The sequence below is a fragment of the Tinamus guttatus genome, unplaced genomic scaffold, assembly GCF_059628265.1.
Source record: "Tinamus guttatus ecotype Peru unplaced genomic scaffold, ASM5962826v1 Tinamus_guttatus_pri_ptg000211l, whole genome shotgun sequence".
Taxonomy (NCBI): Eukaryota; Metazoa; Chordata; class Aves; order Tinamiformes; family Tinamidae; genus Tinamus; species Tinamus guttatus.
The window spans coordinates 1,811,668-1,827,803 of record NW_028288745.1 but is presented as its reverse complement, the minus strand read 5'-3'; the positions used below and the strand labels follow the sequence as shown (position 1 = coordinate 1,827,803).

Genomic DNA, 16,136 nt, shown 5'->3' with positions numbered 1-16,136 from the left:
CTCCACCCAAAAGAAAAAAAATTTACCCCTGAGTGAAATACTGAAAGGGGCATGGAAGTGGGTATGATACCAGAAGGTACAGGTAACCCATTTCTTAAGACAAAGAAACTACATAGACAGTCATAAGGAAGTATAAATTCATTCTTTTTGAAAAATGTGAGTAATAGCCCCCATAGATACTTAAGGAGTACTTCAGTGCACAAAACTGACAGCATTTTATCAGAAGTTATTTATTGAAATCAGAATTGCTTAGCACTTCCATCACAAACTTGCTCCTGTACCCACCACCACCTGAAAAGCCCCTCTTTCTGATCTCTTAGGCATGTAAAATGTTACATTTCATGATTTTTCACAGGATGACATGCCTTTAAAGAGCTTTCGGTGATTCATTTCATAAAAAAGTGTTATGGATAGAGCCATTGCGCTTGTGTGAAATAGTTTTACCACAAACTTGTATTTACAAACTTTAATTTCAGCATTTTTTAAGAAATAAACTCTCCAGTTACATAAAGCTTTCATAGTTCTCAAAAAAAAAAATCACAGAATAAATTAAATCAGGGTAATAAATCTTAGGGGTGAACATACCCTTTTCCAAAACGCACTTTACAGTGTAACACTCCCATATGATATACAACTAAAACACACAAGTGCTGATTTTTTTTTCCTTTATGTGCCTTATATTTTCCCCCAAAGCAGCAATTTTAAATTAAATTATTCAAAACCACAGTGTTCCAGTACAGTATTTGGAAAAATTAATTCCATAAGAATATGTACATACTGCTTGTCTTTTCCAAATACATTATAATCACCATCTCTATTCATCCCTAAAGCAGACCATATCCTTTGGCTTACTAAGGCTCTTTACTTCATCCAGGAGTCTTTTAGGTGTCAAAAGATGAGTAGAACCTGTGAATAGAAGATAAAAAAAGTATTCTTAATCTGAAATTATGACATAAATCATTACAACTGTTCTGAACTTTTCAGCAGAATTGTCTTTACTGTTCTTAATTTCTTGTTGCAAAAACAAACAAAAATCTAGATAAAGCATCTTTTCAGTTTAGGTGAACTGCATAGTTTAAACAGACACAAAATACATTCAGTACAGTACTAATTTGCTGAACTAACCTAGGGAATACAAAGGAAGGAAAAAAATAAGCAAAAAATGCCTATATTTTCCAGAAACCCTATCTTTAGGCTCCATACAGTGTTTTCAAGCAAATTGCTACATACCCCCACCTTCCCAAGACCAGCTTACCAATAATAACTTCACAAGGCTTGTAGGCTTCAGAAATTTCATACGCACATCGCATCTCAGAGTACGTAATGCCTCCAATCACAAATATAATCAGTTTTGTACCACTTCTTCGCTCATCTTGGTAACTACCTTTCGGTTTCTGGCGAGCACTGTAAAATGTTTCATAAGATGACAAGTTTGTAATGATTTCTGCTGTTCACCAGTTATAATTGCAGTCAAAAATTTAGACAGATTGCTAGTTACAAGAATTATACGGAAAACAAGTAACACATCACACAACCACTGACTTATTGCAAGGGGTAAAATAAATACAAAGCAGGAATCTTTTCATACAGACAGCTCACTACAAGTGACTCCTACGGAGGAGCTTAATTCTGCACACCTCCAATTCAAGTGACATTTTTGGTAACAGATACTTGTATGAGCCAGATGATCACTGTGTCTTAGCTTTCCACTTCCCTAACTGGAAAAAAAATCTCTAAGTATTTGACTTTTACCAAAGAGTATTCAGATATCTAGGACTTGAAAGATAAAGGCCTTTATATTTGCTATTTCCAGCATATATGCAGTTATTTTTTCCTCTAGCACATATTGTAACTGTAGATTCAGATTAAACCTTAAGTCCTTAACGCTTTACCTGAAAGACAAACAAAAAAAGTACAATACAAAACTGAGTTAAAAATGTACTTCCTTGCATTAAGTACTGTAACATTCAGCCAAAAAATAACTGCACATCAACAGAACAATTTGCTTGTTTTTAGCACTGGAAGTAACAGAACTGACAGCTGTGCATCTTTAGCACTGACTATCTTCTGTTTAGTAAGATACCAATTTCCATTTGAGCACCCTCACATTAGCAGAAAATTCCTTTTATGATGTCCAGCATTTCTGGACTTCTCTACACTATTCCTTGATATCAGAGGTCAATTTTCTAACAGGACCATATTACTAAGCAATGAGATGCCCTACAGAGGCTGAACTTAACTTACTGAACTCGGTCTCAAAAATGAAGACTGCTACCAAATTATAAATAATTAATCTTTTTCCTGAATTTATAGTACATTGTAACTACAAAAAAGAGCTAAAACTGCTGTACATTAAAAAGTTCTATGGTTTACATTTTTTATTTTTGGAAACATTATTTCTAAGTCAAAAGCCAGAGAGAGATACCCCGAACAGAAGTTATTGAGAGCTAGTTAAAGTCATTAAACTAACAGCCAAGTTCAATACGCTTAACTGAAACACTTAAACTTCAGTGTTACCCTAAATAAACTATTTCACTGCTCAGTATGCACATTTCTGTTAAGATTTTAGAATGCATAAGAAGAAAGCAATGCTGAGGAAAGGGTCAGTTATTTTTCAAGGAATTAAACAGTTTACCTTACTATTCCTGACCCATTCCAGGTAGGAGGACACTGGCAACAATAAGGCCATTCATTCAGATCTAGTTTTTTTTCTATAGCATCCTGAAGGGCAAAAGAAAGAACGACTTGAAACAGCCATACAGACCTAAATCCACAAAATCTTCAACCCCAGAAAGGACACCTAATTAGAATTTAATGCCAGAATAAGTAATTTCTTGAAAAAAAAAATGAAGTTGTTTCCCAAAAAAGAGTGACCCTACACAGAGCAGCGGACTGCATAATGCAGACAATTATACATACCAAGAACCTACAGAACTATTTATTGAAAATAACTCAAGTATTAAGGAATTTCAGAAAATCCAATACAGCAGTTCACTTACATTTATCTCTGCATTTCACCCACTAACAAATTAGTTTCCCAAATTTACCTCCATAACATCTTTTATAACAGGTGTCCATCTAGAAAGTTGGTAAGTTTCCTCTGAAGAGCGATCTCTTCTAGGGTGTTTACATTGCTCAGAAGCAGACTGAGGAGACTTAAGAAATCAGAAATGTATTATACATGCATGTTTTTGGGCAACTGGTTTCCACAGTTGAGAGAAGGGAGGAAATCATAAAGAAATATTCAAACATATTGAGGTATGATCATCTGCAGAGTTCAAGATCCAGCAGGAATAATTATTTCAGACACAAGGAACTGAAGAAGTTGGACCTTCCCAAAAGCAAATAACTCAAGGCAGTATCTGATGATTTTACAGAAAGCATTATAGTTATATTACCTTGAAAATTATTCATGTTAATTGTTCAATGGATTAAACATTTAGATACATCATAAAAACAAGAATTCATAGTAATTTCCTGTTTCCAAAAATAAGATCCTGATACTACTGTTGCCTATCTGCAAAACATACTACTGGTCAGAGTTACTGAAAGAACGTTAGACAAGTAGTTGCATGTTAGAAGAGCAAAAGAAAAAAAAAAGAAAAAAAACAAAATCAGTGTTTCTTACCGAAGAAAGAACAGGAATGCCCAGATATTCCCAATTTCTTATCATATCACTATCACTTTCTATCCGTACATTCTGGATCAGCTTGTCCAAGTTCTCCTGAGTTGCTCCTTTAAAATAAGGAAAGTAATTCAGTTACTCTGCAGCATGATCAATAAAACTAATTGCTATTATTCTGCCCTGTTACTATTTAGTCTAGGACTTTTTAATTGCTTATTTTCTTAAGTTTAGCATAATATCTTATTTTAGTTTAAAAAGCAAATGACACATTCATGAGAACCTAATATTGTTATTCATTATTTATGCCAAATTATTTTATTTCCTCCTCTGTTAGTACAAACCCTTCCATATTGACCTCCTTTTTAGACCACAGTGGATATGGAGTCTCTTTTATCATCTTTGGTACAGTGTGAAAAAGTGAAAATTAGAGCTGTTACATGCATCCTGAGAACAGGGGTGATGGTAAAACAGGGTATGGATCTCATCTTTATCAACAGCATCATTCATAGCAATCTGAGATAAGTTGTAGAACTTGAAGAGTATTTATTTTAAACTTTGTCATAAATTCCAATACAGGTGCTTGAGTTCACTGAAAATATTGGGCTCTATCCCAAAACATGAATTTAAATTAATAACATGGAGAAAAAACAAGGTTTTTTTTTCATACCATTTGAACTAAAGATATACAGGAGAATAGCTCTGATCTTGTCATAATTGTCATGATTTTTGCTGAGCAGAACTGGAATGAGGACTCTCATGGAGTCCTTCACTTTCTGACCTTCTACATCAGTTCCAAGAGCCAAGTCCTAAATTAGAAACAAAGTGATAACGGTTTTTAGTGAGGAACCATTAAAAAAGTACTGGTTTGTGTTTCCTCTTTTTTTTTTTTTTGTGAAGTTTAAGTAAAGAATCAAGCTGTGTAAATTTAAAGTCAGTAGCAAAAGCCTTCGACATAATTGTTTCAGTAGTGACAGAGCTATGATAATTCTGTAACACTTAAATATTTAGAACAGTTTGATGCATTTTATACTGGAAGTTGGAAAATTTCCTAGAATATAGTTCTGCTAAGCTAAACTAAAAGTTTCAATTTTTCATTAATAAGATCATCAAAAGTATACCCTACATGCATAACAGCGATCTTGTGAACAGCTTATATATAAGCAACCTCAGCACAGCATGAAAAAGAGTTCTTGTATTTCATCTCTCAGTCTCAATCCCTTACAGTCTCATTCTCTAATCACATTTCCTAAAATTCTTATTAACCTCAACTTATACTTTTTACTTGGCACTTGAGTACAACTGTACTGCCTCTCTTAACAAGTGCTTTTCCCAGACTTTCTGAAAGGACTTCCTTCTGAAGGACATAGCAAGGCAGCTTCCTAGGAGATCTGAAGGACAAAAACACCAAATCAAATCTCAAACACCTCCTTTATTGTCAGTACTATTACCTCAAAAGTGATAGACAGATACTCTAGTTTTGTTAAAAGTATCTATTCCTGCAAAGTGAAATTCATAGTATTTTTTTCCTCAACATACCTGTTCAGTTTTGCAAAGGCTTTCTACATCAGGTTTAAACTTGCGCATGCAATCTTCTGCTATGTTAAGATGAACAACTTGCTAGAAGACAAAAAGCATGTGGTGAATAAACTCGCTGTATATTTCTGCATGCCAGTGCGTAAGTAAAAAAACAATGATTTTTACTAGTTTAAAATCACAGCAATAACAGTCTTTGCACTATCCTTCTGTGCTATCGTGCACTTTCTGTGTTTCACCCCTCATTTAAAAGTTAGCATTCGGAGGGTGGCAGGAAGTGAATTTCAAGTCTAGCAGTAAGAGCACTTTAGAACTTTACACCACTTCGGATAGACTAGGCAAATAGAACAAATCTACAATCCTCAAAGTGCATGAAATATTCAAAGAATTAAGCATTTTATACCTAATAAAAAGATACACCTAAAAACAAATGCGCTTCTTGCTACAATGGGTAAGCATATCCATTTGGAGAAAAGGTACATGGCATGTACAGTAAGGGACAGAATAAATCTAGATTTCAACAACACCCAGCAAAAAATTATATTGTAGAGATAATTGACAGGTAAGTGGTATTTACAAAATGGTCCTTACCCTACTAATCTGTTTCTGGAATTCTGGCATCCTTTTCATTAACTTGGTCAGACTTGCTATCGTTACCTGTGAAGGAACGATACCAGTTAAAATCGTCTTGCTTTGTTTTTGATATTCAGCATCTTCATTTCCCTCTCTTTGGGAGCTCACATTTTCCTAACATTGTCATTCAGATGAATTTCAGCTGTGACAGCAGGTGCATGAACCACACATATCTCACCCACTACAGACACAGTCAAGTTACTATGAAAAAATAACAAACAACTCACTTTTCCTTCTGTTGCCTTTTTTTTTGCTGAAATTTCTTTCATAAGTTTTGGTATTTCCCTGACAAGGAAGAAACAAAAGAAAGGAATCAAATGCAACAGCACCACAGGTGTTAATTTTTCTTTTTTTAGAGAAGCTAAGCAAAGAGAGGTTCTTAATGAAAGCAAAAGCTTCATTTGAGAGATGTTTCATCTGTTTTTTAAATAATATTTGCATAATGTCAATTCAGGCAATAACTTTTGACGAAATAATTCCTGGATTTAGAAAATGTAAAAACATTTCCTAAAAATATTTCTAATCAAGTTTTCCACAAGCATATTTGAATCTAATAAACACTGTATTTTTAAAAGTATGCCTTCTTGCTAACCTTAGTTATTCAGCAGGATATAGCCTATATAAACCACCTTCAATATTTCGCATAATCTTACTTTCTCAATAGTCAAGCACATCCCCTCTCACAGACATTTCCATAGTTTGCATTTTTAAATAACTTTTAAATTTATTCACATACTCTATCACATCAGCAATATGTTTGTGTCGAATCTTCACCCACAGCTCATCATCTTCCTCCAGAAATGCCTCCTTTTCCTTCCCAGCAAGTCCATCCGTTTTGTATCTTCCAAAAAGAAAAGTCAGATTGACTTTTTAAAAAAAAACCTTTCTAATAACTTAATTCTTACATACTAATGGTATAAACATGTATATTTGCCACCATGCACAGTAACACCAGTAACACATACAGGCTTTCACTCATAAGGCAAGTATTGCCTGATAGACACAATAATTTAGGAATTAAGAATTACATACTATGCACACTAATACACACTTACACACTAACTACACACAGATAGTGCATACAGTCAGAATACAGAAAGGATTAATTTTGAAAGACAGATCACAACTATCCACAAAACCTACTCCACTACGTTTTCAGAACCAGCAAACTTCAGATTTCACAGAATTCTACATACTATGTTAAAAGACTCAAGACCCCACACTTAAAGGCTTTTTGTTTAACTGAATCTAGGCCTCATGGTATCATTTGCTGGAATGGTTTATCTGAAAGCAAACTCTTACCAAAATCTTTACTGTCAGAACGAACCAAAACCAGAAGTACATCACTCTGATCCAAATGGTATAACATTTATGTGATGTATATAAACAGCATGTTTTACCTAAATATATTTTTGGGATAGAAACACACATAACTTGAAACAATTACATAAATCAGATGAGTAGAGCTATAAAAGCGAGCATTCCTGAGAGAGGCAGTTTCGAGCTTTTCCTCCAAGATGATACTTACATTACTGGTCATCTTGTTTGCCTTGATAAGCTAAGAAGGTTGAGAATATGAAAAGGAAAAAGTTAAGAATCTGAATGTGCACTAGAAAGGTTTTGCTTCAAGTTTAGTACAAAATTTGTTAAAGAAGTCAGATTGACTTACACAGAAATCAATAAACTGAGCATCTTGTCAGAATCAAGCTTAGCAAAAATGCTCGCTGGATCCTACCCATGCTCAATTAAATGAGGAAGTTAATAGGCAGAAAACACTATAAAAGCAAAGAGGAAAGACTAAAATAACTGAAGCCATCCCTACATAATACAAGCACTTAAAAGATACTTTTGGAGCAGTTCACTTTTAATATTCCATCGGTTTTCTAATCAAATAAGGTGTTTATATTTGAAAAGGAAAAAAAGTAATACTTGCTTGTAAATATCATTTTCAATAGGCAGCAGATCATATGCCATTGCTTGGAAAGTGAGCTCATGAAGTACAGTTGATACTGGATCAAAGCCACGATCAATTATTATTAGTTGAGAGTGGGTTTTACCCTAAAAAAAAAAAAAAAAAAAAAAAAAAAAGCTGAGTTACACAATTTCTTTTTTTTTTTTTTTTTTAAACTTACAAAAATTCTTAAGGCTATCCCTTACTAGTACTCAAATATGCAAAATATTTGTACTTCAGATAGTATTATCTATGTTGTATTACAGAATAAATTATGCACTGCATAATAATAAATTATAATAAAATCATAATAAATTATGATCTGCATATATTCAGTCGAAAGTTTCATTTTAAGGTTTAGCAAAGAGGTGATAACTTGAGCTACACTCACGTATTTAGAAGAGCGAAGTGTTAGCTGTGTTACAGTTTATGTCACATTTCTACTTGGAGAAAACTCCTTCATGGAAGGCATTTCGGTTCTGCAGTGAAGTTGGTTTTACACACAGCCCAAAGACAGGTAAAATTAAAGCAGAGGTTACACACTTTTATTAGCTCTGCATCATCTCCTATATTAGTAAAGTACCCATTTTCCAAGTACAAAGTAGTTTGTTCAGTATCTCTTATGGTAATTACTTTTTACTATAGATACTCTGTACAAGTTATTACCTCTTCCAAGCTATCTTTATACACAAAAAGAATTAAAGGTCAACTAGTGACCTTTGTTTACAAATAAATAAAACCTAGGTTTACAGAAGCTGGTGTCAAATCATGCACAAAAATCTACACTTATAAAAACTAAGCAAACACCTGGGTTCAAGGTCTACCTTTATTTGGCTCCTTTCATCAGTTTTATAGTAGTTTTCAAGACCTTTTTCAACAAGCTGTGCAAGTTTGCTAGCATTATCCAATGGTTTGCTGAAGGGAAAAAAAAAAAAAAAAAAAAAGTACATTTCTTAATCTCAAACTAAAATGCTCCCTTTAAAACTCCCTAATGGCCCAGAATGTAAAATTCTCACTCAGAGGTGGGACACACAGTTAAACCTAGGACCACCATCTAGTCTTGAACCCTTTTTCATAAGGCTGCTAATTCAGCAGTGCACCACTGCCACCACTACTCTATGGGCAACCTGGCTGCACTAATACCAACCTATTTTTATCCCACCTTTTATATCGTACTCTTGGATTCTCATCTAAAGTGGCACATAAAGTGACGATTTGTTCAGCCATAACTGCCATCACAGAAGCTTTATCATTCGTCTTTTGCAAAGTTGGGCTATAACAGCGGTAGAAGGCATCTGGGACATTGAGAGTAAATACCTAGGTAAAGCACCAACGAAGAAAAAAAAAAAAAAAAAAAAAAAAAAAGGGTCAGATTATACATTTCCAAAATATTTTGTGTAAGAAATTGTTGCTACTTTAAAACTGCATACTGTGTGTGTATATATATATACACACACACACATATATATATATATACACGCTTCCATATAAGCAATAACAAACCTCACTGCTTACTGAAGACAACCATCTCTATCCTCTCTGCTAAAAAGTAGTTTTACCCAGCTACTGACTCCAAGTTTTAAAAAGTGATCCCATACTAGTAAGTCTTTTCATCTGAGAAATACTGGCAAGCACTGAAAATATGCAGAAGTGGCAATAGGTTTCGTGTACAATTTGTCAGGAAAAAAGAAAAAGCAAAACAAAACAAAAAAACAAGCAAAGAAGAAGTCCTATCTTTTAAAATTGTTCTCTAGCAAGCCAACACCACATGGAAACAGAATTCCAATTTTTTTGTGATCAAGGTAAAGAATGAAACTTACCTGAGACTCATATGGGAAGAAGGAAATGCTGATTTCCTTGCATCTCCTTATGGATTTTGAGCAGGAAGACTTAATTTTATTGAAAAGATGGTCAGGACAAGCTAGGGGAAAAAAAAATAAGCTATAAATCATTTGTGTATATTTCAACTATTACTCAATTCACTAGCTTAAAGCGCACAAATCTGTTTTCCAGAAGTGAGCTTTCAGAGCTCAATATGTTTGTGTTTCTGCCTGCAGTAGAGGACTTCTCTGTAGCTTGAGATTTTTATCTCACAACTCTTAGGAAACATATCCCACTTTCCCATCTCATTTAATTCCACTTTCCTTTCTGAATTCAGAAAGGAATTAAGAGACAGTTAACAGCAGCATAAAACAAGGTGACCAACCTTCCCAAAGTGAAAGCATAACCAACACGATTAAGTTTAAGGCCTCTTTTTAAGATAAGCACCCCTGGTAATTTTCTTGGCTTTTTTCAAATGACATTATAGAATACTTAACAGGGATTTGCAGTGACAAAGGATACTGATTTTGCAATGGCAGGCAAATGATAATGGCAAAGCAAAGATTTATATTCCCTCTTTTCACACAGGATAGAGAAAACATTCCCAAATTACAGAAAGATTAGAGGAAACAGTATAGACCACAATAGTGTACTCCCACAACTCAGTCTCCATGTTCAGTGACATGCATTTTTTTTTACCCTTTTCTTGCCACTTGAGTCATGCTGACTGACAGCAGAAGAACATGCAGTCAGATTAACCCCTGTGTACACTAATTGCAAATGCTTTGCAGTTTACATCATTCATGCAAGAGCTAAGTAAACACCATACTCTTTCTTATTCTAGGCAGCGAGAAAAAAACTGGATCACAAGTCTTAAGTTAACTACACTAAAAACAGTGTTCTTGCAGAAATACAAGCTGCATTTATATTTCTACAAAGAATTTTGTTGAGATACATAGTTACACTTGAATTGCTTTGTTCTGTAATCTCTGACACACTAAATCACTACGTTATTTTAAAAACAAAGGTAGAATACCTAAATTAAAAGCTGAGGCAAGGGAAGATCACCACTGTTCAGCAAGTGTGAAAGAACTGATCCTTGTCACACTGCACCTTGGGACACTTCTGGTATGTACACAACCCTGTAATAGGGTTAATGACTTAAGTCTCAAAACCCTCTCTGAAAAGTAAAACATTCATGCACTTACTTCTAAGCAGCGAGACAGGATCACTTATTTGCATACACAGAGGTATGAAACTACAACACAAACACTTACAGTCAGTGAAGTAGACATATGCTGCTCTGTATCTGCGAGATGATTTACTGTTGAAGTCACCAATAAGTCCATCTACAGACTTAGAAAAGGAAAAAATAATATTATTTTGCCTTCCATAATGCACCAGACAAGCTCCTCTCCTAGTGCCTAGAACCCTCATTTTAATTAACCAGTACAACTCAGAAATAATATAAATCAATATATAAAAGAATCCCCACTGAAACAGAAAACATACAAAACCAGACTAAAGACAATAAGTAATTGCAAAAGGTCAGTAACACACCCCTGCCAGGATGCCTGTAGGACACAAAGCAGAATGTTTGCATCATTTTCTGCCCACAAAAGTGGGGATTTGTTCTGTTGAAAATTAGTTGGAAGTAGCACTGATGTCTTTTACTAGAGCCATTACTTTAAATGGCACCTTCTAGGGAAGTATGATGCATCATTCTTTTCATTAAATTTATAACTATACAAGCATCAGATGAGTACCTGCACTGACCAAAAGATACATGCTGGCAGCTGGCCACACAGCAGCACTGCCCTTTGGCTTATAGAAATATAACCAACAGAGTGATACACAGTTCAAAAATCACATACTACAGAGGAGTAAGGACTACATAAATATTTTTAAAGTCTTCTTCTTTTTTTTTTTTTCCTTAGCCTGAAGGATTTTCCTGCACTTTCTTAAAAATACTAACCTTTTTCGTTGGAGTTATGAAATAAACTGCTTTCATGTATGGGGCAGGCTCACGGTTTTTATTTATGTCCTCTACAACTACAAAGTAAAGAAATATTACATTCTGATATAAAGAGTTTTGCACACCATATACATATATATACACGCACAAACAGCAGAAATAAAATGAATTGCCAAACAAGATGTCTACAAAATTAGTGGTCAAGACCTATCTTTTGCCTAAAGAGCCTCTATGTTTTTAATCATTCTAAGCACAGACTAGTTACAGGTCCTCTAGAACCTCTAGTTCTGGGTTGACTAAATTTCAGGACCAAATACTTCCTATTCCATGCAGAGTTTTGTCCCACAAAAACTGGTATAGCAAACAATGATGCTCAAAATAAGGGGCCCAGTATGAAAAATATTGCAAGAGAACTGCTGTGGCAAGAACCTTCTTTTTGCAGCAGGTGGAAGAAAAGAGGAAATGAAACTAATCAGGGCAACAGTTTGGCCTTTAGCCACCTCTGTTCTTTGTTTGGGCTTTTCCTGCAGGCTTATTCTGTTTCAACATAATTGTACCCACAAATTGGACATTTTCCACAAATCCACAGTGTCAATCAGCTCTCTTTATTAAAGCCACTACACAAGAATTTTGCGGGGCTGTGTTGCAAGACACTAAACTGATAAGGCAGAGGAATTCATGTTGTTGGGTTATGTTGAGAGGGAGGATCAAGGTTGATAAATTAAAAATATCAGATGTGGATCCTCCATTTACAAATTCCTGGATTCTACCAATAAAGCTTACAGCAATCTTTGGAAATAAAAAAGATAGAAAAATCTCTCATAGCTGCTACACAGAGCAGTTTTTTTATTTCAAAAATTTCCATTACATTTTCATTCATAAAGAATACAACTGATTAATTATTATATAAACCAGGAATCTGATGTCTAATATCACATCCTTACTTGTCTTTATCAACCACATTAAGAAGCCTTCGTGCAAGCCTATCAATCTTACTCTTCCCCCTTTTCATGATATTGTCATCTGTTTATACATTAAAAGTATATTAGAAAAGAAAAAGTTCTGCATACCTGTGATACCCTCTTCCAGCAAATCACTCATTTTACAGCATAGTGACAGTAATTTGGTAGTGTAATCATCTAAAACAATTATCTAAATATAAAAATAAAAAAAACAGATAAAATAATCAGTTACAGCAAAAGGATACCATTTCCTTAGCAAATTCCCAAGAAAATTTGAAGCTGAAGCCCACTTCATTACTCTGCATCTTTTTCTGACTCGCATATAGCAACTTTACAGCAGGAAAAAAATCCCAGTTAGGATCCAAAGACAGCAGCCTGCATGGAGAATTTCAAGAGGCAGACTATCTGAAATAGGAAGCATGTCCCCACTAATCCTAATAGCAGAAATTTTTGATTCCACATCAATAGAAATTTTCTGATTCCTGACTACAGTTACCCTATGGCCTACTTAAATTTATTTGTTCTTATCTCAAAACTCGTATACAGCTTAAGCAGCCCTTCTTACTCCCCACATATTTTTATGAAGTGATCTCTTCTCTCAGGAGATAGCGCCTGCTTCATTCAGGCTCTCCAATTTCCTCCTCTCTGGCATATCTTCTTCTGTTTTAATAGCTCTTGAGCATGAAAACTTAGAATCAAAAACAAAATTCCATTGGTATTCTTTACAACAACACAAGTACTTTCTCATCACTGCAGTTCATGAGAGCTCAACAAAAATTATCATATCGGACTTTTTTTTTTTTTTAAATCCTGACAAAGTAATTGGGATTGCACTGTTTCAAATAGAAGGAAAATACAATGACACATTTCAAACATAAATTCAGCTGGGGAGGGGGAAAAAAAAAAAAAAAAAAAAAAAAGTTTGTTCTCTTCCTAGTTGAGGAGGACCAATAGTAGATTATTTCAGCTGTAACTCAAATTGGACAAATATTCCTAACAAAGAAAATAAGATTACTGGATGAGAAGACCTTCCTCAAGGCCATTCCAGACACCTTTTCATATTATTTTCACTACTGTTGACATATCACAGAGTACATACAACATGCTTTGACAGGAAAAGCTCTAGGTCATGCTGTTGAATCCAGCAGTATAATTACATATTGACCACTTCTGAAATTAAAGCAGTAATGTTAAGTTCTACAGAAATGAATAAGAGCTGAACTATTCAAAAAATTAGGATAAGTAGAATGTATTTTCTGTTCCCTCCAAAAATGTATTTTGTAACATGTAGGTCAACTAACCCTTTATTCCTATGCTAACTCTTAGATTTTTTTTCCACAATGCATTACTATTACGAGTGAACAGAATCATGAGTCACACTAATTAGGAAAATAAACATAATTGTGAGTGAAAATCACCTGCCATTAACCACCCATTTTTTGATATTTATATACTCAGTGATAAAGACTACCTGCTTCAGCGCCCCCAAACCTCCTACCCCACTCAAAATAATAATTATTAAATATGTTTTTTTAATAAAGGCTGTACCTTCCATTCTTCCTCTTTCTTGCAGTCATCAAACATTAACGATTTCAGCTCTGTAACCAGAAACAGGTAAAGTTACCTTACCAATTACAGGAAACTATGTGTTGCTAAAACCCAGGAAGTTCATCGCTCAGGTTGTTTGCTTGCAGAACACTAGGCAAGGAGGATACAAACCAGAGATATCCCCTGCGAATCCCTGACCACAAGCTGCCCCAACTCCATTTCAGATAAGTTTTTCATTTGTGAATTTTTCACTTGTGCCAACATCAAAAAGTTCCATAAGAGTAAGCCCAACTAACTGTAAGTCTATAGATACTTAAAATAGTTCTTGTTTTGATAGTGAACTAAATGGACTACTAATACATTAAAAAATAAAAAATAAAAAGTTAAGCTATTATTTAAGTTGATTTCGCTTTCAGCTTATTTTTCAGCAGTGGCATTCGCTGAACTTTACACCCCTCTCAATCTAAAAACCGACGGAAAACGCGGCCGCACAGGTTATTTTGGGAGAGGCTTCGTTGTCGCCGCTCGCCGGGCACACGCGGGTGGCCGGTCCCGCTGTGCCCCCTGCCCGCGAGGCGGCCCCGGCGCCGGCCCGCACTCACTCTGCCACACGAGCCGCTTCAGCCCGCGCGCCGCCGCCGCCGCCATCTTGTGCCACCGCCGCCGCCTCTAACCGCTCCGCCACCTGGCCCCGCTAACAGCGCCTCGCACGGGCGGGCTGCAATAAACACCTGCGTACGAAGCCCAGTTCCCAAATAAATAACGTAAACAAGCTACGAGGCCTGCGAATGCCCGCGTCTCGTTCCCGGAGACGACAGGTGGATGATAAAGGTGACAGGTGAAGCCTGCACTACTGGGATAAAATAAGCAAATAAATAAATATATACATACATACAGAAAGTTACAGGGCCTGTGAAAGTGCACAGGTTACAGCTATTCCTGCCTTTACATTATCTGAAGCAAACAGTAAATGATAAAGGGAACAGTTCAAGCCATAAATGCCCTCCTCCCCCCCCCCAGATGACATGCAGTTTCTTGCCCTATCAAGAAAACCTGCATTTTTTAGGAAAAAAAAAGAAAAAGAAAAAAGAAAAACCCTAACAGGCAATGTGGAATTATCAGTGAAGGCTGCTAGGTGGGAGCCGGCGGGAACTGCGCTCAGGAGGTTTCTACTGCCACTTTGTGCTGTGCAAAATCGCTCAGAAGAGGAATAGCGAGGAGGGTGCAGAAAAATCCGTGCTCAGAAGTTGACAAAAAAAAAAAAAAAAAAAAGGTGTTATGTACTAAACTGAACAAAGCCCACACAGAATCCAAACAGTGCAAATCCCAAATTTACTGCTGGATTAATCACTTCACAGAGCACGTAACATGCAATGGAAACCTGCTTCCCTAAACAACAGAAAAAGAACAAAAAATGCCAGGCCTGCCTGTGGTTTCCCTCCCCCTTTCTGCTCTGCCAACTTTTCTCCCCAGCTTTGGGGCCGGGCTGCGGGCCAGCGAGAAGGGGGGCTTGGTGGCCCATCCGGGGCACCTGTGGTGCCCGGGAGCTCCAGCCCAACGTGGCCCCACATCCCAGCTCCGGCAGCATGAGTGGAGCCCTCCTCGCTGCGGGAATGCTCTTCGGCCACCTGCAAAGTGTGAGTGTCGCCCAACTCCTGTTGCCCTGGCTTGCGCATAACTTCCCCAGAGAGAACATTTTGCTTTGGGTTTCTAACGTTCTGCATCTTCTCTTTCAGATCTTTTCGGCTAACACAGGTAAGTCTTTGCATTTTCCGTATTTCTTTTTTGCTTGTTTTTAAATAGGTCTGAAGAGAACGCATGATTTTCCGATTTTTCATAAAATATTTTGTAAGTTCTAGCGGCTTTAAAATCAAAAATGGGCTTAATATATGCTTCAGTTTAAAAATGTATGTTGGTATCTTTGCACACTTGTAAAAGTCAGTTTTAGGAGTTCCAATTATATTAAATGTTCACACAAATATTTTTACCTACCATTTATGCTGTGGCCTTAGAGTGAATCAAAGGTAATATTCAGGTGGATTAATTGTGTTGTTCACTATAATACGTAGGTATCTTTGCTGCAGATAG

General features: G+C 36.0%; 1 protein-coding gene across 1 annotated transcript; it reads right to left on the bottom strand.

The window, feature by feature from the left end:
* Nucleotides 1–729: 729 nt before the first annotated feature.
* STXBP3 (syntaxin binding protein 3) lies at nt 730–14,696 on the bottom strand. The gene is made up of 19 exons (XM_088524359.1): nt 14,651–14,696; nt 14,049–14,098; nt 12,609–12,690; nt 11,539–11,615; nt 10,841–10,919; nt 9,563–9,663; nt 8,905–9,059; nt 8,567–8,657; nt 7,725–7,849; nt 6,528–6,632; nt 6,019–6,076; nt 5,750–5,815; nt 5,162–5,242; nt 4,293–4,431; nt 3,629–3,735; nt 3,048–3,146; nt 2,636–2,721; nt 1,256–1,404; nt 730–906 (listed from the first exon to the last, which is right to left on the bottom strand). Exons 1-19 carry the CDS (start codon nt 14,694–14,696, stop codon nt 815–817), a joined length of 1,788 nt encoding a protein of 595 aa, XP_088380485.1. The 3' UTR covers nt 730–814.
* Between the last annotated feature and the right edge of the window lie 1,440 nt (nt 14,697–16,136).

Coding starts and splice junctions, on each gene's coding strand:
- STXBP3 (XM_088524359.1), bottom strand. CDS start 14,696: ATGGCGGCGGCGGCGGCGCGCGGGCTGAAGCGGCTCGTGTGGCAGA. Junction 8,658..8,904: donor CCAAGAGTACGATATAAAAG/GTGGGATAAAAA, acceptor TTTTCCCTTCAG/CAAACCATTGGATAATGCTA. Junction 6,633..7,724: donor ATTGAAAATGATATTTACAA/GCAAGTATTACT, acceptor TCTTTTTGGAAG/ATACAAAACGGATGGACTTG.